Source organism: Jaculus jaculus, chromosome 5 (genome assembly GCF_020740685.1).
Source record: "Jaculus jaculus isolate mJacJac1 chromosome 5, mJacJac1.mat.Y.cur, whole genome shotgun sequence".
Taxonomy (NCBI): domain Eukaryota; kingdom Metazoa; phylum Chordata; class Mammalia; order Rodentia; family Dipodidae; genus Jaculus; species Jaculus jaculus.
The window spans coordinates 13,942,505-13,966,400 of NC_059106.1; the positions used below are offsets into that span (position 1 = coordinate 13,942,505).

At 49.2% G+C, this 23,896-nt stretch overlaps 1 protein-coding gene across 2 annotated transcripts in view; it reads left to right on the forward strand.

Annotated features, from left to right (window-relative positions):
* Jcad (junctional cadherin 5 associated) overlaps window positions 1-23,896 on the forward strand; it is a 60,131-nt gene that overhangs the window by 22,612 nt on the left and 13,623 nt on the right. For both annotated transcript variants that reach the window (XM_045149480.1, XM_045149481.1), the window contains one exon: window positions 14,497-18,182. In XM_045149480.1, the coding sequence (XP_045005415.1) occupies window positions 14,497-18,182 (3,686 nt within the window). The remainder of the gene's footprint in view (window positions 1-14,496; window positions 18,183-23,896) is intronic.

A 23,896-nucleotide genomic window follows, 5' to 3' on the forward strand; every position in this document is an offset into this window, starting at 1 on the left:
TAGTCCACAGAGACTTAAAAATAAGAGGTGCATTTGGAAGGGACTCATTTTTCCCCATCAGGAAAAAGGTACATAGGAAGAAATCAATAGGTGCTGAGAGTTAATAGCTCTGACAATCTAGAGTGAAGATAGAGGCCAGTAACCATGGCTCCTGTGACCTCTGGATCTCAGTCAGCTCCAGCCTTTTGTCACAGATGTAGTTTGGGCTGGCAGCCTGTCCTGTCCCACACAGCGGCCTCTGTTGACCTCACTTCCAGGTCTAAGGGGCCCAGGATAGCCCTACCCAACTCCAGACCATCAGAGGGTGGAGCAGTCATGTCGAATGTCCATTCTCAGGCAGGCTGGGGTATGACCTAAAGCAGTCCTCACAAATTGGGCAGGTCCTCAGCCCCCCTTCAACATCCTGGGAAAGGTGGAGGCCGAGGTAGAGCAGAATGCTTTGGAGACGGGTGGCGGTGTGTTTGTTTATAGGTGGTGATGTATGCCGATGGTAGTGAGGTTTTTAAAAATATTTTATTTTTATTTATTTATTTATTTGACAGAGAAAGAGAGAGAGAGAATGGGTGCTCCAGAGCCTCCAGCTACTGCAAACGAACTCTAGATGTGTGTGTCCCCTTGTGCATCTGGCTAACATGGGTCCTGGGGAACTGAACCTGGGTCCTTTGGCTTTGTAGGCAAAGCCTACAACTGCTAAGCCATCCCTCTAGCCCAGGATGGTAGTGCTTTATAGCTGCAGTACACAAGGCCCAGAGTGTGGGTGGCTTGTCAAGGGCCACCCTGGGCAACAGCAGAGAGAGCTGGGCTTAGCCAGCAGTCCTGGCCTGCCAGGTGCCCGTGGTTGCGGCCCTGCGGCACGGGGGCTCTTCTTGTCGGCGCACACTGCCACATTTGCGTTAGTTCTGCGCACCTGCGGGTGCTGTTCAGAGCGACGTATAAATAAATGCAGGAAAGTGTTACCCACAAATGGCCATGGCTGGAGCCACAGTCAAGAGCTTCTTTTGAGTTGATTGCTAAACTTGCCAGATACCTGTTTCCCAACCTTGCTGACGCTCTGGCCAATGCTTTCAGCATCGTTATATCAAGACACTGAGCTTCCTAAGACGGGAAAAGTGGCAGTTCTCTGTGGTGAAGGAAGGTGTGAGCTTGCTAAACAGCTCTAATGCTCAAGTGGCAGAGATGGGCCCGAGTTAATCTTTTTAAATTTAATTTTTATTTATTTGAGAGAGACTAAGAGAGAGAGAGAATGAGAATGGGCAAGCCAGGGCCACCAGCCACTGCAAGCATTTTCCAGACGCATGTGCCAACTTATGAATCCGGCTTACATGGGTCCTGGGGGATTGAACCCGAGTCCTATGGCTTTGAAGGCATGCACCTTAACTGCTAACCCTTATCTCTGGCCCATAAGAGCTCATTTTTATTGTACAGTTAATCCAGCTTAATGTTGAGAGAGAACTGGTTTTCCACAGGTCCATGTTGGTTGTTATCTGAGTCTATCATGGTCTGAAAGACCACAAGGTCAGCTCCGAGCCCTGTGGCACCCCTGCCCGGCGTCCGGCCTTGCCCCATTGCCTGTGTGGTCAGGGCCAGTTGGCCTTTTCTGGGCTTCTGCTGCTGGTTGTCCAGTCTCCGTGGATTCCCACCTGCTCGGGTTCACTTGTCCAGTCTCATCCCATGAATTCTTCCTGCATTATCTTTTTTGCTGTTGCATGTGCATGTCTGTGTATGCGCGTTCACGTATGCGGGGGCCCATAAGTGTGTGCAGGTGTGTGTGCATGTGGGGGCCAGAGTCTGACGGGAGTTTCCCTCGATTGTTCTCCACCTCATTCATGGAAGGCGGGCCTCTCACTTGAACCCAGAGCTCACCGATTCAGCTAGTCTAGCTAGTAGCCAGCTTGCCCTGTGGACATCGCCTATCTCCACCTCTCAAGTGCTGGGGTGACAGGTATGCACCATCATGCCCAGCTGGCATTTATGTGGGTGCTGGGGATCAGAACTCAGGTCCTTATCTCAGTGTGGCGAGTGCTTTACTGTCAGGCATTTCCCCATCTTCTGCTATGTTGTCTTGGCCTCCAGGATGACCCGCTACATGGGGGTCAGCGCCATCTCTGATTCATTCAGTACTTGGCGAATTCCTGTTACAGAACCTTACACGTAGTAGACATTCATTCTTCGACCGAATCCACTGAGCTAGTCTTAGTGCCCTGATTCCTGGGCATTTGTGGAAGTGCTGAGTATTCTAGAACTGCTGGGGGAGTGCCTTCCTCCTCTTTAGATTCTTTGGGTGTCAGAAGCTGAAACCACCTGGGTAAAAAGTTGAGGCGGTTATAAGGACCCATCTCAAGACATACAGGAAGAGGAGCTTCAGACCTGGAGTGGCAAAGCCCATACCAAAGCTGGTTTGTCAGCTGCTGTCTGAAGACAGCTTGGGTTCTTCGGGCATGGGTCATCCATCCTGTCTGTCCTTGTCGCTCGCCTCAGCATCTCTTTCTCGCACATCCCCCTCTGCTGTACAGTTCATTCCTTTTGCCGGCAGTGGCACCGTCCCAGCCTGAGCTCTGCTCTATCCTTACACACTGCTTTAGCTTAAGAGGCCACCGTTAACTTCTGCCTGTATCTCTTAAAGGTTTTGAAAGAGGATGGTTACCCTTGAGTAGCCAGCCAGTGTTTGAATGTTGGTGAGGGCATACCCTTTGGCAGCCAGTGTGGAGCAGGAGGGAATGGCACGATGTGGACGTGTCCGTGCCTGCATCAGCGGCTATGCCGAGACGGCTCCCAGGTACAAGAGCTACTGAGCGTGTGCTCCCAGAGCGGCTTGAATATGATGCGCCCCCAGTAGGCTCATGTGTTTGGATACTTGGTCCCCAGTTTGTTATGCTGTTTGAGGAAGCTGAGGGACCTTTAGGGGGTAGTGCTTAGCTGGAAAAATTGGGTTCCTGGGGGCAGGGAGGGCCTTCAGGGTTGTAGCCAGGCCCCTTGCTGGCCTGGAGATCTGTGCTTCCCGCTCAGCCACTGGGAGGTGAGCATCTGCCTCGCGCTGCTACTGTCACGACAGCACCATGAAGGACTGTGCCTTCCGCACGGGAAATCTGTGCAGAAAAAGAAAAAAATCCTCCTCCCTTAAGTTACATTTTTGTCAAGTGCTCTGTCACAGTGATGAGAAAAATAACTAACACAGCCCCCAGACGTGTTCTCATCTCTCTTCACAATCCAGTCGCTGAGCAACTCCAAAAGCTTGGCCTCCCCGCTCCCACCCCCTTCACGTTGCGGCCTCACAGAAGTGGGTCTGGAGCTGACGCTGTCCCGATCGTGATGACGAGACTGCCAGCAGGCTGCGCGTGAAAGTCACTCGCACGGTTCAGAAAAGCCCACCGGCCACGTCCAACACGCACGCGCATGAGCACACGCGCACATCACAGACCGAGGGGAAGGGGAGGGCACTGAGTGCCGTCTGCATGTGGAGGAAGCCCAGCGCGTCCCGCGAGGTCGCCCTAACCCCACGGTCCTCAGCTCCCATTAAAATATATCAAGACTGTTATCAGGCATCCAGGGTTTCCTTCGTGTGTTTCCTGTGGAAGAGGATAATCAGAGGAAGTTGTAAAAGAACAGCACAGAGGTTGGAATCTGAAATCACACCGTAAGAGGTTCCTCTCTGCTGTGTCCCAGGAATTCTGGTTTTAAAAAAAAAGAAGTCGTGTAGCCGTGAGGGTAGTAACTTGTAATTATTCCGTCATCAGTGTACTCGTGACTAATTAGAGACTTAGCAGGATGGCCTCGTCTCTGATGTGGTAGCTCCAGGCCCTCATCCTGGGAGGTTTTTATCAGACGGGTAAACATCCATTTGTGATGTGCTACTGGGTGTGGTAAACAGTTCATTTTCAGGGGCTTTTTAAGCTTCTCTCAAATCATATCCTGCTTATAATGGTTTTCCAAAAAAGGAATGCTTATAAGATGCTTAAATTTAACATCTGTTTCTGTGTATCTCTTTCTCTTTCCAAAATTACAAACCCACACACATTATTTGTCTTTCAACGCTTGCTTCCTATCCCAAGCTGCAGGCTCTGTCCATCATCTTGGCCTCTTCATGGGGCAGCATGGGTTCTTGGACTGGCCGACTCATGGCCACAGGAAACCCCAGCTCTTTTGTCTCCCTGTCTCCTTGGATACCTTTCCACTGAGGTGCTTTGCTCTTGCTCAGAAGTCACGTAACCTTCCAGGAGCTCCTAGGTCCCCAGCCTGTCTGGCTCATTATCCCATATTGCTTTCTGTTACTGACTTCCCCTACTGTAAGCAAGTTGGATCCTTGGAACAGGGACCTCCGGAGTTAAAGGGACGACTTGAGTCACAGCTCAGCCCAAACCTTCCTCTGTCTTGGCACCCATGACACCACCAAGAGGAGCCTTGTCCACGGGCAGGTTGTTCCGCTAGGTAGCTGGGTGAATTCAAGAGCCTGCAGAGGTACTGGCTGGTGTGAGTGGAAACACTGGGTCAACCAGGGCCGAATGGGTGTCTGGGTCTCATTGCTTTACTTCCACAATGACAGTCCTTTGAGGTCTTGAGGAGGGATCCCGAGCCGGGGCCTAGAAGCCCAGCTGCATTCGGCCACGTCCCAGCTGCGCAGTCGTGGGTCAGGCACTGTTAGGGTGGACGAGGGTCTTCTTAACAGCTCGCAGGCCTTAGTAGTTCCCCATTGGCTGCCCGCCCTGTTCTTCCTCATTTGAGCTTGGCTGCCAAAGAAAGGTGGCCAGAGACACACAGACCCACACGCATCCCTGAACTGACTGAAGGAGTACGTGAAGGTGAGGGTGATGGAAATGGGAGAGGGAAGCGAGAAGCTAGTGTGTGTGGGTTTTCCCCCATGTCTAGTGGCAGGCACCAAGTAGACTACACTAGGAAAGATAGTCTGACTTGGTAAGAATCTGTAATCAGTATTAAAGAGAACACCAGAAAACACTGCGGTGATCTACCTTATCTACTGGATTTTCGTGAGAACAAATGGATGGGAGCTTGCTCTTCCTGTTTGTTTTCATAACTGAATGTTGGTTTGTTTGGAATCATCCTGTGGAAACGGGTGTAGATTCTTCCTTGGAGCCAAATCTTGCCCAGAAGGGTGAGCGTCTTGTTATGACAGCGAACTGGCCCATCGTTTCCTGTCATTGTGAAGGTCTGTGGATTATGACTTAAATAGACCAGGCAGACCTGCTCTAGCCACCGCATCCCGACGAGCTCTCCACTCCACTCCGCTCTCCTCTGTGCTCACCTCCTCCGTCCCTTGTGATGCGAGGAAAGGAGGTTTGGTTTTACCTGTCCACTGAGAATTGACTGTAGTCTGCTTAGTAATAGCTGTAATAGTAATAAAGACCTTTTGATGTGTCAGACACTGTGCTAAACAGTACTGTTTGGCTTAATCACTCCCAACAAACTCCCAAAGGCAGGGTGGTGACTCTTCTTCCTCTCAGGGAAGGCACCAGCTGCAGAGAGATTAAGGACACTGCGGAAGACACACAGTTAGGCAGCTGTGAACTTGGCCTGTGGACTTGGTCTCTGAACCAAAGCCATCCTTCCCAAGCGAGGGCAGAAGTGCACACGCTCCTGGTGGTGCTGTTCCCCGTGGGTGTCATCCTTGAACCCTGTGCTCTTGCCATCACCTTGGCTGTCCTGTTCCCTGGATCAACCCTCCTTGGGGACAGCTGCAGGCTCACAGGTCTCCAGCCCTAGCAAAGATGGCTTTGTCTCGGTGTCCTTGTTTTCCATCTAACTACCTTCTTCCTAAAGCTAGGAGTAAGTCAGAAGGGGGCTCCTAACTGGTGCTAAGTGCAGGTGCTGCTACTGGGCGGCCAGGTCCGCACTCTCGAGTCACACTCACGACCTTGAGGGAGCGGGATCTGGCCTCTCGGCCACGGGTCTTCAGCCGGTGGCTGAGCTGGGGAGCCAGTGCACTGGTGTGCCATCCCCCCCCCCGCCCCCCTGAGGAGATGCTGCCTTCCTGCGGACGTCAGGATGCCTGTCCATCAGTCCATTGGAACGCGTACGGGGATCGTTCCTCGTGCAGAGGGAGAGGGTGATCTACTGCTGGTGCACTTATGTGCCCAGGGACATTGACACATGGCCTTGTGGGAAGCCACTCTGAAATAAGAAGGGTTCCAGAGTGTCATCTTGCCTTCCCTTTACAATCATCAGTATGACCTTCATGTTTTAATCAGTAAGAGAAAGGGGGCCAGTTAATAGCTGATGCTGGAGAGGATGGCTCAGCAGTTAAATGCGCTTTATTCTTGGGCCTGAAACCACCAAAGTTTGAATCTCTTGAACCCACGTAACACAGCTGGACAAGGCCCTATGTGCCAGTAACCACGGTCCTGCAAAAGGGAGCAGAGACCAGTCAAAAAATGTTTTCCTTCTAGACCCATTATAAACTTTGTATATTTATCTTAGATAACCAAAAAATAACATTCTAAATAGTAGTTACTTTGTTTCAATCAACTTCCACTGTTTTTCATCTGAGGCGATTTGTGACATTGTAACAAGGAGGCATGATGGTGTGCTGACCATCTGAGCAGGCTTGGGTGGGTTTCTATCAGAACTCTGACCATGCAACCTTTCATTCTTGTTCTGTCTGAGCTGGTCGCGCAGTGTGACATTGCTCCGTCATGTTTTCCCACAGCTCTGTCTTGTCCCGTTGATCTTTAATTGACGCTAACCCCTCTGCTTCAGTCTCAAATTGTCTCTCGACCTCGTTTTCCTCTTTCCAAAATTAGCCTGTTTACTGTCCCATGTCAGAGGGCTGTTTGCAGTGCGGTACAGCGAATATTCCATGATATGGAGAGAAATGGAATCGCAGACTTCTGACCCACAGAGCAACTGGAGCAAACTCCACAGGGAAAGATGGCAGACCCCATCAAAGAGGCTGGTGAAGCACCGAACACTGGGGCTGGCAAATGCAAGTCCTTCTGAAGAGACGCCACATCCCCTGCCATGCCAGCAGCATGCGAGCTGCTCCTGGGAGGAGAATCCCACCAACCTCCATGCTGACCCTGTCCAGCTGGTTGAGAATAGCTGGCCCCTCAGAAAGGTGGAGGGTGGCCGCAGATGCTGCCATCCCTGGTCCAGAGCGTGGCGTCCCAGGGTGCAGTTGATGACCAGCAGCAGGCACCTGCCAGCCCACCCACTCCAGGGCCGGGAAGCAATCGTAAAGCCAGGGCACGTTTGACTTTGATGGGGTCTTCCACCCTTCACCTTGACCTCCACGTTGAAGGACAGCTGACTGGATCTGGGGCTGCCTGCCCATGGGACGATAGGCTCAGGGTGTGTTTGTGGAATGGGGAGGGCTCACTGCCGTGCGGGTGAGTCACATCTCACAGAGGCTGTGGGAGAAGGAAAGGCAACAGGTCGACCTAGCCTCTGAGACCCCACGTCCATCCTGTGCCCAGTGGTGCAGCTCATCGCGACCCCAGAATCTGCTGAGAATACGACAACAGAGTGTGTGACACGGCAGTTAAGTGTCACCTCCAGTATCTCCAGTCTCAAAAGTAGGTTGTCTTTTGAAAAGAAAGGCAGGGCTGGGGCTGGGGCTCCTTGGCAGCCACACATGTGAGAAGATCCGAATTTCATCTTTGTCACTGGAAACACAGGAAAGTGTTTCATCCTTGGTTGAAAATGATTCATGTGAACTAACAAATTTTTTCTATTTTTCTCTTAATTATATCATATTCTGATTGCAGATTTCCTTCAGACACTTTTTTCATATGTTCATATTTCAAGTGTTTTCCAGACACTTGACCAGTTTTTTTTGTTTTTTTTTTCTTTGGCCTCATCCCTTTTCTTTTTTTCCCCCATGATATCACACAGAGCTGTCCGCATGTCTGATTTCTGCCTCCCTCCAGTTCTCTGGGGAATTCTGCACAGAGACGCTGCTTATCCCAGCCAGCTTGTCAGCATGGGCGATCTGGGCTCCCAGACTCCCCTGCCACCTTATCTTTTCCCCACCCTGTATCAACGGGTCCAGCATGCTTATGTAAAGCGTCTATTGTTGGTATTTTCTACATGTAAATCATTGCCTTTATTTTTTAAAGACAAACAGATCTCACCTTCTTTCTCCAAAAGCATTAGCCAACATATTGCTAGCTTTGAAGCCATATGAGGCAGTGGCTGATTGATGTGGGAAGGGGTGCTGTTAGATCTCGTAGAACGTCTGCATGTGGTGACTTGTCTGAAGGAGAAATGTACCAGAACCCTCACCATGTGGGTCTCCTGGTGCCTGCCAGAGCCTGGTTCATGTTAGGTACAGGATAGATAGGTGCTAAAGAAGTGGCTTTTAGCTTTCATTGTTTCTTGTTTGTTTTGCTGAGAGGGGTTCTCTCTATGTAGTGCACGTGGCCCGGCACTCTGGGTTCTCCCAAGGGCCGAGGTGACAGGTGTGTGCTGCTAGCCACAGAAATGTTTCAGAGTTGTCTATGTCATACAGACTGTAACTTAAACCAATTGTTGGAGATTTTCTAGATGTGCTGTATTTTTCTTAAGATGGCATATTGGTGTCTTGCACAAGCAGGAGAAATTTTAACTCCAGATGCCTAGTCACTGAGATGAGAGGGCTGGAGAGATGGCTCAGAGTTTAAAGGCACTTGCTTATAAAGCTTGATGGCCTGGGTTCAATTCTTCAGCATCCACAAAGTGGCATTTGGAGTTCATTTGCATTGGCAGGAGGCCCTGGCCTGCCCATTCATTTTCTCTCTCAAATAAATAAATAATTTTTTAAAAAAGATAAATTCAGACAGAGTGGAGATGATAGCATTTTGTGTGGAGCAGAGAGCAGAGTTTTTGCCTGTTTATGTCTCTCTCATCCTCTTTGTATGAGCTGGGCAGTATGAGCATGTGCAAATTCTCCTGTAGGGTTTCAGTTCCCTCCCTCAACCCAACACATGTACACTGTGAACCCAGGATATCATGGGGAAAGTGACGTAGAGCCACACGGTGGGCGGCTTCTTCCCTCCAGTCAGCCACTCCAGACAATGTTTGTGCCATGAGGAGTAAGAATGGGGTGGAATGGGTCTGCTCTCCTTCCTCTTGGGGCCGAGGAAAGAAGAAGGTTATTTCAAATGCATGGTGTCCACCACCCCCTCACTACCTGTGATTCATTTTACTCTCTCCCAGACAAGTCTGTGATGTGCAGCAAACATCTTATTAAGTTGCTGTGTGTGTTTCCGTCTTGCTGCGAACTTGGCCTTTCTACATAGCGTGTTCCCCTACACCTGTGGGTACTGAGACCTAAGTGGATTTTCTACATAGCATGCTCTCTGTAGCCATGGGTACTGAGACTTAAGTGGATCACCCTCTGCTGGTCTTCTTATGCTGTGGCTGGGCAGGAATCCCTAGGGTATATAGAACTGCAGCTCCGAAAGCTTCTAGGCTGGCCCACTTGGACAAGAAAGCCATTAGAAACTGCTTACAAAATGATAAGTTCTTAGTGAACCCAACCAGTATTCTGTAGAGCACTTAAAACCCTGTGTTGAAAACATATCTTTTTTAAAAAATATATTTTATTTTTATTTATTTGACAGAGAAAGAGAGAGGGAGGGAGAGGGAGACAGAATAGGCATGCCAGGGCCTCTAGCCACAGCAAACGAACTCCAGACATGTGTGCCCCTTGTGCATCTAGTTAATGTGGGTCCTGGGGAATCGAACCTGGCTCCTTTGGCTTTGTAGGCAAATGCCTTAACTGCTAAGCCATGTCTGAAAACATATCTTAAAAAATTATTTATTCAAGAGAGAAAAAGAGTGTGTAGGGTGTGTGTGTGCATGGGTGTGGGTGACCCAGGACCTCCTGCCCCTGCACACACGAACTCCAGATGCAGTCACGATATGGGTACTGGAGAATTGGCCATCAGGCTATGTAAACAAGTGCCTTTAACTGCCAAGCCATCTATCCAGCCCTTAAATCATGATTTTGAGAATAACTGAGAGATTGTAGGCTCCCACGTGCTCAATGTTGACAGCCTGCACTGTTGCTCAGTGGCACGTGATTGACCTCAAAAGATTTAAAATATTTTCTACCCATATCTAAAGTTTGCTGCGGGTGGCTGCCAAGTCAGTTGCTTAGAAGTTAACCTCACCTTGTAAGACAAAGAATTCCAAGATAACAATAGTAATCATAACATATACATATGCATATATATATATGTGTATATATATATATGCATGTATGTATATATGCCCTCTCTCCCTCTCTCTCTATACATATATATATGTATATATACACATATATATGCATGTATATAATATATATATATATATTAGTAGAGGCAGCTGCATTCTGCCTGTGAGTTGGGCATGGTTCCCCTTCAGCCCAGTCCATTCCCAGGCCTTCAGTCTGCCCATAGCACTGGTGGCTGTGAAACCCCTCCCAGTCCAGTGGAGTCTTCTCTCTGCCGCACCACCAGGGGAAAAGTAGACTGAGTGGGAGAGATCCTTTGAAGCTATACAGTGTGGTCCAAAGACATTTAAGCATATTAAACATAATTGATATTACCAGTAATCAAAGGAATGCAAAGTAAAATGAGAAGTTAATTTCACTTATCTAACGAGGGATGAAAAGGTGCCGCAAGCCCCGCCGTCTTCTGCCTGCCAGGAGGGAATATAAGTTGGACCGGCTTATCTGTCAGCTTGACAACATGTCCCATTGTCTAGTCATTCTTTTCCCAAAGGTTTATTTTAAGCAGTCTGAGGCCTGAGTTAAGTGCAAGGTGGCAAAGTTTTCTCCGAGAGTGTTAGCACAGAGTGCATGTTTGTGCTCCACATTGGTACAGTGGTTAAGATCGTCATGCTTACACTATGGAATACTGTTTATCCAACTCAGTCAGAGGCTGGAGGGATTTATACTGCAGTGGGAGAACTAAAGTGCAGAGCTGACGGCTTGTTGCTGCTAGCCTGTCATCCCAGCCCTCAGGAGGCTGGAGAAGCAGGTGGTCACACGTCCTGGCACATAAGATCTTGGCTAAAAAGCAACAATGACCAAAACCAACCCAGATAATAATTAACAAAAATAAAATCGAGTGATTAATTTAGTAGGCTTTCTGTTTACACTTCACAGGTTCAAATCCTTTTTCCAAATTCTTACCAATGGTGCTGTTTGGGAAAGTTGTTTGACATGTCTGTGCCTTGGTTTCCCTATTTGCCACAGGCTATGTATGACCCTGCATAACTGCCCAATGAATGTCAGTGTTAAGAAATTACTTCTGGGCTGGACAGATGGCTTAGCAGTTAAAGCGCTTGCCTGCCAAGCAAAAGGACTATGGTTTGATTTCCCAGGACCATGTATACCAGATGCACAAGGTGGCACATATATCTGGAGTTTGTTTGCAGTGGCTAGAGGCCCTGGTGTGCCCATTCTCTTTCTCTCCCCATCATCCATCCATCCATCTGGTCTACCTCTTTTTCTCTCATAAAAGATAAAATATTTTTTAAAAATAATAAATAAATAAAGTTACTTCAGCTGGGCATGGTGATGCAATGCTTTTAATCCCAGCACTGGAGAGGCAAAGGTAGGAGGATCACAGGGAGTTTCAGGCCATCCTGAGACTACATACTGAATTCCAGGTCAGCCTGGGGTACAGTGAGAAATGTCTGAAAATTTAAAAAAAAGAAGAAGAAAAAGAAACTTATATGCCTCAGTTTCCTTCTTTTAAAAATAGGAATGGAGGCCTGGAGGGATGACTCAGCAATTGCTTGCAAAGCCTGATGGCCCAGATTCAATTCCCACATAAGGCCAAATGCACAAAGTGGTACATTCATCTGGAGTTCATTTGTAGCAACAAGAAGCTCTGGCACACCCATTCTTTCTTTCTTTTTTTAAATTTTTTTGTTACTTTTTATTTATTTATTTGAGAGCGACAGATAAAGAGGCAGATAGAGAGAGAGAGAGAATGGGCGCGCCAGGGCCTGCAGCCACTGAAAATGAACTCCAGACTCGTGCACCCCCTTATGTATCTGGCTAATGTGGGTCCTGGGGAATCGAGCATTGAACCAGGGTCCTTAGGCTTCACAGGCAAGTGCTTAACCGCTAAGCCATCTCTCCAGCCCTCTTTCTCTTTCTATTCTTGGAAATAAATAAATATATTACAACAATAAGAATGACACTCATTCTTCCCTGAAGCTTAAGTGAACAGAGATACAGGAAGCACCTAGAAACCTCGATTCAAGTGCTTCCTGTTGTTGTGCCCCAGGTCTTAGGACTTTAGCTTTTTGAAAACCTCCATTCTCACACTCATAGCCTGGAAGACACATGCTATAGCGACAGTCTACAGGAAGAGCAGAAGCAAGTTTTGGTTTCGGTGCTTTCAATTATTCTCCCAATATTGATTTTCAACAATGAATATCTATTATTTTGTTAATTTACAAAAACCTAATGGTGTTAGGAGTAAAAGATTATTCTGCTATGGCCCATTCTTTACTTAGAATTGTCTGGCCTTTCTGCTCTGGTCTGTCTCTGTTCATTTGCAGGTAGCTTGTTAATGTCCATGATAGTGTTATTCAGACACTTGTTTGTTTGTTTGTTTTTCAAGGTAGGGTTTCACTCTAGCTCAGGCTAACCTGGAATTTACTACGTAGTCTCAGGGTGGTTTCGAACTCTCAGCGATCCTCCCACCTCTGCCTCCTGAGTGCTGGGATTAAAGGTGTGCGCCACCATGCCCGGCCAAGACACTTTCTTACGTTGCCTGAGAACTATGATTGGAACTTCTGGATGCATGCTGGCATCATTTGGGAAGATTCTGCAATATTCTGGTGTGGACTTCTCAGCAAACCAGTTGCATTCATAGATCTGGTATGGGCCCTGAGTATTGCTAGTTTTTAAAAGCTTCCAAGGACATTCTAATCTGTGGCAAGGAACCCCTCCCCCATCTCAAGGTCAGTCCTGGCAGTCCTTCCCAAACTTCTCGAGGATAAGATCCCCCATAGAGCGCTATCTAAAAATGCGCATACTGAATTTGAACTTTCATAGGGAGAGACCTGGTCATGCGTATACAGACATGTGACACTTAACGAGAGAGAGATGCATGGCCACAGTGCAGTGAAGAGACACGATGAACACAAAATGCATTGTATTGTTTTTCCGCAAACTCTTTTATTCTTCTTTCCCCAGTAATGGGGATCAAACCCAGGGTCTTGCACATGCTAAGGAAATGCTCTACCACTGAGCTGTATCCACAGGAGCAAACTCTTTTTCATAGCCACAGTAACAATAAAAGACAGTAAGTAGACAAATCAACAGTACAGTCTTTATTATCAAGTCTTAGGAATGTACACAATTGCAAGAGCTACACTTCTATGACTCTCTGGGCAGAAGGCATATTTACACCAGCATTGTCGCCAACACACGAATGCACATGCTGTTGGGATAGCTGTGACATCACCAGTGTAACTTTACACAGTCACTTTCCTACACGCAGTCTGTGGTTAACTGAGACGTCACCAGACAGTAGTGCATAAGTACTAAACTAGCCCACTGAGTGACTGTCACCAGCAGAGAAATGAGGCTCTGTCAGTGTGCACTGGGAACACCCGGGGTCCCCTGAGACAGGTGTTCTGGTGCCCGGATTCAAATGTGCAGTCGTGGTTAACAGCAAAGCAAGATCCCAGGGCCCGCAGCAGCACTGCCCCCCAGAAACTCGCTGAGTGTGAGGTTGGGCTGGGGTGTGGCAGTCTGCACCTCAGCTCCCCTCAGCGACTCCGGCACGCGCTGAGGGCAGCACGGTGACGGGCAGCCTCCTTGAGAAAGCTGGCTGTCGGGCCTGCGCGATGCCTGGGCTTCCAGTGCCCCAGCGCCACGCCAGGAGAGCCTGCTTGAGGGTGCACTCTTGTTCTGGGTGCTTTAAAAAGGCCCGTGTTGCTGCTAACGTAGCCAGCATCCCTCCTGTTCCCGTGGGTGGCCTGTGGCCACCACTCATCCCTCAGTCACAGATCAGTGGGGCTGTCTTCCTGCCATGACTGGTGGGACTTTAAAAAAAAAGGTTTTTTTTTTTGTTTATTTTTATTTATTTGAGAGAGACAGAGAGAAAGAGGCGGGGGGGGGAGGGGGAGGGAGAGAATGGGCGTGCCAGGGCCTCCAGTCACTATAAACAAACTCCAGATGTGTGCACCCCCTTGTGCAGCTGGCTAACGTGGGGCCTGGGGAATTGAGCCTCGAACTGGGGTCCCTAGGCTTCACAGGCAAGTGCTTAACCGCTAAGCCATTTCTCTAGCCCTAATCTTTTTTTGTTGATACTTACAGACAATAAACCATGATATTTCCCTCCCCTCCCCCGTTGTCCCCTTCAAAACTCTGCTCCCCATTATATCCCCTGCCTCTGTCCATTAGTCTTTCTTTTCTCATCATCTGACTTTTTTTTTTTTTCTTCTTTTTTTATAGTTGGGAACCAGTGTTTCAAAGGCAGTGACCCAGTCAGATGCAGACGAGGGGGCCATGTTACTTCTGTGTGTAACATCTGTGTGTCTCTGTTTGCTTTGTAGGTTTTACAACCAAGCAGCCTTAGCATGGTCCTCTCAGCCCCAGGTTGGTAGCAACCACACCTACTGGGGAAGAGGAGGGCAGGAAGGCAGTGACGCGCTGGGTCCCAGGGGCCGGGAAGGTCTGCAGGTCAGAGGAATGGCCCAAGCCCACAGTCTGCCGGCCCACGTGAGGGAGGGCCCATGGGAAGTCGCAGGAAGGACAGAGCATGTGACGAAGAAGGCCGTTTGGGAAGACGAGTCGAGGACGCCAGGTCCTGCCAAGTGGCAGAACGTGGGCCTGGAGAGTTGGAAGCACCCGAGGCAGTTAGGGAGGCAGATGTCTGACGGGGATGGCGAGAAGCTGTTTCAGGATCTGCACCTGTTCGTTCAAGGAGAACGCGCGCTGACCGCTCAGAACAAGAAGAAGTCCCGGTCCTTGCCCCGAGTTCTTTCCCCCGAGGGCCTGAGTTGCACAGAAATTCCCCTCCCACTACACGACGGGCATTTTCCAGAGATCGCCAAGATGTCACCGTACCCTCCGGGCTGCGAGCCTGGCCGGAACCCTGAGAGAGGCGGCTCCTCGGGCCCTTTCCCCCAGCCCAAGTTCGGGAAGCCCCTGAAGCCTCCATCCTACGCGTCCCACCACCAGCAGGCCAGGGCCGCAGAGGGCCACTTTCAGGAGCATCGCCAGCACCTGGACCCGCGTGGCTCCTTCCCGACCAGAACCGACGACCCCAGGCATGAGCCGGGAGCGTCCGAGCCGGGCTTGGAGCCTCCGGTGTACGTGCCCCCGCCTTCATATAGATCACCCCCGCAGCACATTCCGAACCCCTACCTGGAAGAGCCCACGCCGCGGCTTGGGAGCGGCGGCCACAGTCCGCAGCAGCAGCAGCAACTGCCCGAGAAGGTCATGCCCGGCTGCCCACTTCCTTCAGGCTCCCTGGCAGCTGGAAGCCACTACGGTGCCAGCCCAGGCTCTTCGCCCCGGGGGCTCCCTGCACACCCCCACCCCACGCCGGCCTATGAAGGCTCTGTTGAGTACATCCCCTTCGACGATCCACGGATCCGACATATCAGACTAGCTCAGCCCCCCGGCTTCTGTGAAGAAGCAAAATCGGATGACAGGCCCTGCAACTCGGGTCTCAGGACTGCTCTGGAGCCGGCCCCCGGGAGAAGGCAGTGTGACGGGGCCCTGCTGCCCCCACGGGACCCGGCAGGCCCGTCGGGCAGCGAGAGGGGCCCTGCCTTTGCCAATGCCAGCCCACGGTGGCTGAGGCGTCACGTTCCTGGCGATAGAGACAGCGGAGGCTTCCCGGGCCAGCCTGGCGAGGGCGTCGGGAGGGGACCGCGGGCGGATGGCGGAGCTGGCGCCTCCTCCCCGCACTCCTGGGCCGAGAGCACCTGCACGGCCCACACCAAACTCAGAAAGTTTGAAACTGGGATCCAGACCAAGAAAAGTTCAAAGAAAAAAACCAGCGAGACCATATTTTGTTTGGTTTCCATCCCAGTGAAATCAGAGCCACATCTGCCAGCTACAGACAGGAACAACAATGACCTCAAAGCGAGGGCTGACCGAAGGCCCGGGCTGGAGGACAGCGCGGCGCTGCCGGAGCAGAGTCTGCTGAGCGCGTCCTGCACGGACCTGGAGCTGCAGGCCCTCACAGGAAGCCTGGCCATGGGGAGGGAGTTCCCGAGGCAGGATCTGGGGGAGCCAGGAGACAATGAGCAAACCCATGACCTCAGGTTCGTGAACCTCACCAAACACAGGGTGCTCCAGTCTTCTGGATCATGGCCAGGCCACCAGCACAGAGACCAGCAGACCCAAACCAGCTTCCCCGAAGACTCCAGAAGCTCGCAGTTCCTCCTTGCCCCGGAGCCAGGAGGCGTGAGCAATGCAGCGCCCATCCCAAAATGCCTAGACCTCAGCACCCCCAAAGCTCAGCCGCATGTGGTGTTGGCATCTGGTGACCAGAAACAAAAGCCCAGCGGCCCTAACCTCAGAGGCCAGACATCCCTCAGCCCATCTAGTAACAGTGCTTTTTCATGGACTTCCTCAGCCACACACCAAGCATCTGCGCCCAAGGGGGACCCAGGCCAGCCCTGTGTGGATGTCCACAGACAGGGGCCCAAGCCCGAGGTGGTGAAGGGGGAGCCGACGGCAGGCCCGTGCAACAGCAAGCCGCTGTTCGGTCAGTTCCTCTTGAAACCAGTTAGCCGGCGGCCCTGGGACTTGATCAGTCAGTTAGAGAGTTTCAACAAGGAGCTGCAAGAGGAGGAAGACCATCGCAGCAGCAGCAGCGAGGAGAGCGAGGCTGAGCAGCAGGAGAACTGTGCCCACCCGACCCCCAGAACCCAGGCTTCCCACGAAGCCAGCCAGGACGTGAGGGGCGAGCAGCGGCCAAGGCCGAGGGTGCTGGAGCTGGGGGACCCGGGCTTCCAGGCGGTAAGACTTCAAAGCAAGTCAGAAAACTGCACGGAGGAGCCACAGCCCCACCACCCACGTGCCCATGGCCCCTTGCCGTCGGAAGACCACCGGGTCACGTTTTTCCAGCAGGTGGATCAAAGCCCGATGGTGGAGCAGCAAGAGCGGCAGGTTGTAAATGGAGCGTTTGAGCCCGCAGTCAGCCCCGGTCCCATGAGCAGGATGGTGGCGGCGTGGAGACCAGACAGCACCAAAGCAACGGCCCCGTCCTATCTGGCTGAGCAGAGGGGAAGTCGCGAACTGAGCCAAGGCAGTGATGCTTCAGGGGCTGTGCAGCCGAGCAGAGGGGCCCCTCCAGAGGTGGACGGCAGGGAGGAGAGGAGCCCAGTGGCCCCACTGTCCCTTGCCAACAAAAATCGAGGTCTCTCAGCACCAGACTTGCGGTCTCTGGGACTGGCGAAGGGGCAAGAGCAGAGTGCCTGTAAGTTAGAAGAGTCTTCCGGGGCAGGGAGTGCTTCAGAAATCGCCCCAAGTGAGTCCCTGCAGGAGAGGGCCGTGAGGATCCTGGGCATTGAGGTGGCCGTGGAGTCCCTCCTGCCAGGTGCCAGGAGAGCAGGACAGAGCCCGTCCCCTGAGCCCCGTGTAAGTGCCTGCAGCCCACAGCCACCCAGGGAGGACTCTCTGCCCAGCTCAGCGCCGTCAGGTGGCACTATGGTGACCACAGACGCCTTCTACGGCAGGAGAAAGTGTGGCTGGACGGAGAGTCCGCTCTTCGTTGGGGAAAGAGCTCCCCCGGTGCCACCGCACTCAGATGTGGATGGGGTTCCTTCCAGCCAAGCCACCACCCCTGAGCCCGAGCTCAGCCCTTCAGAGTGCAAGTCCTTTGAGGAAAAGGGTGCAGGGGCAAAACCACCCTTCAGGGCCACTCTGGTCCACTTCATAGAAAGGACCTCAAGTGTGGCAGGCTCAGAAAAGAGGCTTCGGAGCCCTTCCAAAGTGATTGAGAGTTTACAAGAGAAGCTGACATCGCCCCCAAGGAGGGCAGACCCCGACCGCCTGATGAGAATGAAGGAGGTGAGCTCCGTGTCCCGGATGAGGTGCCTGAGCTTCCGGAGCGCAGACTCCGTGGAGGAGGCACAGGCCTGGCAGTCGGGGGGCCTCACATCTCTGAACACTGGGGACCAGGCATGGCGAACCTCTGTCTCCAAGGCTGATGTGTCTCGGGAAGAAAGCAGACACTTTACAGCACAGAGGGAGAAGCAGGACCAGGACTTCTGGAGCCCAGGTGAGGAGCTAGGCATCCATGTGGCATCCCATGATCACACAAAAGTTGCCGTGATAGGTATTGCAAATCCACCCACCAGAAAAGAAAAGGTTGAGCCTCTGAATTGTTTTATTAAGATTCTTCATTCAGGGCTGGAGAGATGGCTTAGAAGCTAAGGTGCTTGTCTGTGATGCCTAAGGACCCAGGTTCGACTCCCCAGAACCCACGTAAGCCAGATGCACAAAGTGACATATATGCATGGGATGTGCAAGCACACAGATACCACACATGTCTGGAGTTCACTAGCAATGGCTAAGGCTCTGGCACGCTAATTCTTTCTCACGTGCATTTGCTGTCTCAAAAATAAAAATAAAATAAAAATTTCTTCATTCAGGTATAGGGGCACACACCTGTAGTTTTTCTGATGCAGGAGTATCTCAAGTTCAAAATCAGAATGGACTACATTACTTTAAAAAAAAAATCTTAAGAATTCTCTAAAAACTGAAACATTAAAATTTGAGATCTTATTTATTTTTGGTTTTTCGAGGTAGGGTCTTGGAATTAATTATGTAGTCTCAGGCTGACCTTGAACTCACAGAGATCCTCTTACCTCTGCCTGTAGGGTGCTGGGATTAAAGGCCTATGCCACCACACCTGGCCTTTAAAAATATTTAGTGGACTAAATTGACAGTCTGCCCCTTCTTACCAAAACACCCCAAAATTCATCCACTCTTTTAGCCCACTCCCTGATTCTATAATAGAACACCTGAGATGGAGTAATTTATAAGGAAAAGTGGTTTATTTTGATTCACATTTTTGAAAGCTGAGAAATTCAAGACAGGGCAGACCCATCTGGGAAGGGCCTGTGCTGCTCAGACACGGTGGGAAAAGCCAGCGGAGCAGGTGTGTGGGGGAGGCAGGGAGAGGAACTGTCGGACTCCTTGGAACAACACACTTCCTTAGAAACTACATTAAGGCCTCTTCAAGATGTGATCGCTCCACCACCTTGCAGGACCTAAATACGAGGGCCAAAGTCCTGGCGGGAGCACTGGTGTGGGCAGCCATTTAAATACCATTCAGTGTTTCTTTATTCTCTATTTTTGCACAAATGTGATGGGCTTTTTTATTTTGTTTTTGAAGTAAGGTCTCACTCTAACCCAGGCTGACCTAGAATTTACTATTTACTAGTCTCAGGCTGCTCTTGAGCTCACAGCTACCTCTGCTGGGATTTAAGGAGCATACAACTACCTCCAGCAAAAGTGATGCTTTTATTCAACAGTCTCATTACAAAAGTAGCACAGTGGATATGGTGGCAAAATTCTGGAAGGAGCCCCTGGCTGGCCACCTCTCATGGTCTTGTCAGGGTTGGAAGCTGTGGCCTGGACATTTATGCTCAGAGCACAAGGAGCCCTGGCCTAAGGATGTAGCTGGGCTGGGCTAACAGTCTCCTTACTGAGGCGTCTTGCCACTTTCTCCACTCTGTAATCCGAGTTCTCAACAGGACCAACATCCGCTTGGATGTCAGGAAGGTTTGGGGTTGTGGCTAGAGATGAATGGTTGGAACAGCTCTCCCCAACAATCGTGAGTTGTCGTCCTTGGCCAGGCCAGGTTCCTGAGGAGACTAAGGTGGTTTCTGGGTCCTGGAGTTCCCAAGTGGGAGCTGATGGCTAAAAGATGCTAGACTCTAGGGGCTTCCAGAAGGGGTGCTTTCCAATAATCCTGGGCCCTGGGAGGGCAGCCCTGGGATGAGAGACTCAGTGTGCTCTAGAGCCAGGACCAGCTCTGTTTCTTTCCTCTTCCTTCTTTCTTTCTTTTTTTTGAGACACAGAGAGAAAAAGAGAATTGGCACACCAGAGCCTCACCCACTGGAATTGAACTCCAGATACTTGCGCCACCTAGTGGTCATGTGTGACCTTTGTGCGTCTGGCTAACGTGGGATCTGGAGAGTCAAACATGAGTCCTTAGTCTTCTCAGACAAGTGCCTTAACCACTAAGCCATCTCTCCAGCCCAGCTCTCCTTCTTAACCACTGAGTTTTTTGACTGCTAAATCTCAGGAGGGCCATCTTGCAGGTCTCTGTTGTTTTACCTTCACATATACTTGAGTTTCCTTTGATTCATGAAACCGGAGATGGCTTCTCCCTCTCTGATGACAGCATTGATTATGTTCAAACTGTTTCTCCTTGGCTTGATTTCACCTTAGCTCTGTCAAAAACAGGTCCAAAGAGTTCTTGAATCCTCAAGGCAAGGTCTTTGGAAATGAGTAATTAATCTATTACATATCCTGGAACTGACTAGATGTGGAGTTGAGGTATATATCAAGAAGACTGTACACACAGACAGTCACAGACTGGAAGGGATTTTGATCACTTAGTGCACACCTTTGTGGACTCAGGAGAGCAGTGTCAGGATCCTCCATCTTCTTAAACTTCATTGTTACTTTAGTTTTAGAAAACTCTAGAAGTGTTTCTTCATTTTCTTTCTTTCTTTCCCCCCTTCCTTCCTTCCTTCTTTTTCTTACTCTACCTGAGGCACTTTTAAAAATGTCCCACAAATTGTGTGACTTTTAGAAGAGCTGGCCACTATATCTCTCTTCTACTTTATTAATAAATAATCCCTTTATTTATTTTTATTTTTATTTATTTTATTTATTTTTTATTTTATTTATTTATTAAGAAATAATCCCTTTTATCATGGGCCTGTTGGATGCTCTGACTTGATTTCTGTCTTTGCTGAGGAAGAAAATATTTAAGAATATGAGGTCTTTACTCTTTTGAGGGAAAGGTGTTACATAGCTCATTTTTCAAGCTGTTATTTTTAAATTGATGGATAAAATTGTATGTTTATCTTGTCCACCATGATGCTTTGATATTTGATATTTGATAACTTTATGGACTCACTAAATGTAACTGGTTAACAAGTGTGTTACTTCACAGTTACCATTTTATGGGGAGAGTGCTTAACATAGCATTTTCCAAGTAGAAGATACATTAAGAGTAACTCTAGTCCTCATTTGTACAGTAGATCTTGTGATGCTTTTCCTTCTGTCTGTCTAAGGGCTAATGGTATATCCTTTGGCCAACATTTCTCCATCTCAGCCAAATACCCCAACCTCTTATAACTTGGTCTGTTTATGAGGTCAGCCCTTTTTATTTTTTTTTTTATTTTTTTTTGGTTTCTCAAGGTAGGGTCTCACTCTAGCCCATACTGACCTGGAATTCACTATGTAGTCTCAGGGTGGCCTCGAGCTCACAGCAATCCTCCTACGTCTGCCTCCCGAGAGGTCAGCATTTTAAAAAAATTTTTTAAAAAATCATTTATTTGAAAGAGAGAGGCAGATAGAGAAAGAGAGAGAATGGGCATGCCAGAGCCTCTAGCCACTGCAAACAAACTCCAGACACATGTATTACTTTGTGCATCGGGCTTATGTGGGTCCTGGAGAATGGAACTTGGGTCCTTTGGCTTTGCAGGCAAGCATATTAACCACTAACTCAGCCATCTCTCCAGCCAGAGATCAGCTTTTTTTCTTTGTTCTTCCTGTTTATTCTAGATAGGACCTCTCACTAGCCCAGGCTGACCTGGAATTCACTATGTAGTATCAGGGTGATCTCGAAGTCAGGATGATCCTCCTAGCTCTGCCTGTAGAGTGCTGGGATTAAAGGCATGTGCCACCACACCTGGCTGAGATCAGCATTTAAAATATATATATATTTATTTATTTTGAGGGGGCAGCAGATAGAGCTTGAGAACCCCCAGGGCTTCCAGCCTCTGTAAACGAACTCCATACACACATGTATCTGGCTTATGTGGGTTCTGGGAAATCAAACCTGGGTTCTCTGGCTTTGAAGGCAAGCACCTTAGCCACTAAGCCATTTCTCCAGCCTTGGATCAGCATTTTTTGATTAGACTCATAAGTGAAGCCATGGGGTTTCTGTCTTCCTTGGCCTGGATTATTTCTCTGTATCTTCTAGATTCACCCATGTTGTCACTGATGGTAGGTGTTCCTTCTCTTTATGGCTGAGTAGTATTTCAATGTGTGTAAAGCTCATTTTCTTCCTCATCATTTCTTTGCTCTTATAACATTGCTATAATGAACAAGAGTACAAATTAGTTGAACAAACTTAATTGCATATCCTTTGGCTCTATACCCAGCAGTGGGATTTTTAGATCACATGATAAACTCCATTTTTAATATTTTAGGTCTCTCACATCCTTTTTTTTCCACAGTGGCTGTGCTAATTTACAACCCAATGGTATGTTGAGGAAATGGCTCAGCGATTAGAGGTGCTTGCTCGTAAATCCTGCCAGCCTGGGTTTAATTCCCCAGTACCATGTAAAACCAGATGCAAAAGGTGGTGGAAACATCTGGTGGTGTTTGCTTGTGGTGGTAAGAGACCCTGGCATGCCCATACACCACAGAGAGTTATTGTAAAGTCTTTTACAATCCTTTTTATTTCTTTGGTATCAGTTGTAGTGCCTCAGTTTTCTTCTCTGACTTTATGTCTTTGAATTTTCCCCTTAGTATAGCTAAATTGTCAATTTTGTATGTGTTTTCAACATATCAACCCTGTTCCATTGAATTAGCTTCCAGGGTTTCTTAAAGGCTTCAACATGATCTTCTTCAATTCCCCATTCCTCTAATATGTGTGGGTGTGGGTGTGTCTGTGTGCATGCATGTGTGTGCATGTATGTATATTTATAAGTATATATTTTATACATAAATATACTTTGTTTTTAGAGAATGGGTGGCTCGGTTCCCCAGGTCCCACGTTAGCCAGATGCACAAGGGGGCGCACGCGTCTGGAGTTCGTTTGCAGAGGCTGGAAGCCCTGGCGCACTCATTCTATCTCTCTCCCTCTATCTGTCTTTCTCTCTGTGTTTGTTGCTCTCAAATAAATTTTAAAAAATATATATTAAAAAAATATTTTATTTATTTATTTGACAGAAAGAGAGAGGGAATGGGCATGGCAGGGCTTCCAGCCACTGCAAATGAGCCCTAGATGCATGCACCCCCTTGTGCATCTGGCTTACATGGGTCCTGGGGAATCGAACCTGGGTTCTTTGGCTTTGCAGGCAAATGCCTTAACCGCTAAGCCATCCCTGCAGGCCCATAAAAGTTCTTTTTATAAGTAAGTGTGTATATATGTGCGTGTAGTTGCTTGATTTTTAGTGAAATTAAAATGGCATAGGCTCCTAAAGTGAGTTTCCTCACCTATAAAATCAGGATGATTTTATCAATCCCACATTTTCCTGAGAATTATAAGGATTTTAGAGGAAGAAAATCCTGTCATAATAAGCAGTTTGTAAATATTTCCGTGTTTCCATTCATGATCTACATTCCAGGGAGTATTTTATAGCTAAACTTTTTAGTTCAAAACATGAATGACCCCTCAGCTTTCATGCTGGCCGTTTGACATGGGAGTGGGGCCTGTGGGGGTCTGGCCTCCTGCAGGCGGTGCGAGTCTCACCTTAACACCTTTCCCCATGACTTTCTCCTCCTGCCTTACAGCCCCTCCTCATGGCTTTCTTGTTTATTAATTTTTTAATTACTTTGTGGTGGCAGTGATTAAATACAGGCCCTTGAGCATGCTAAGCGTCCGCTCTTCCACTGAGTATACCGCAGCCCTTGTTCTGTCAGCCACAGTTAGTTCCTAACGGGTAAAAATTTTCATTTGTTTTCTCCTGCCCATTAGAGGGCCAGAGCTGCTCTTTTCCACAGATGCCACAGGCAACATCA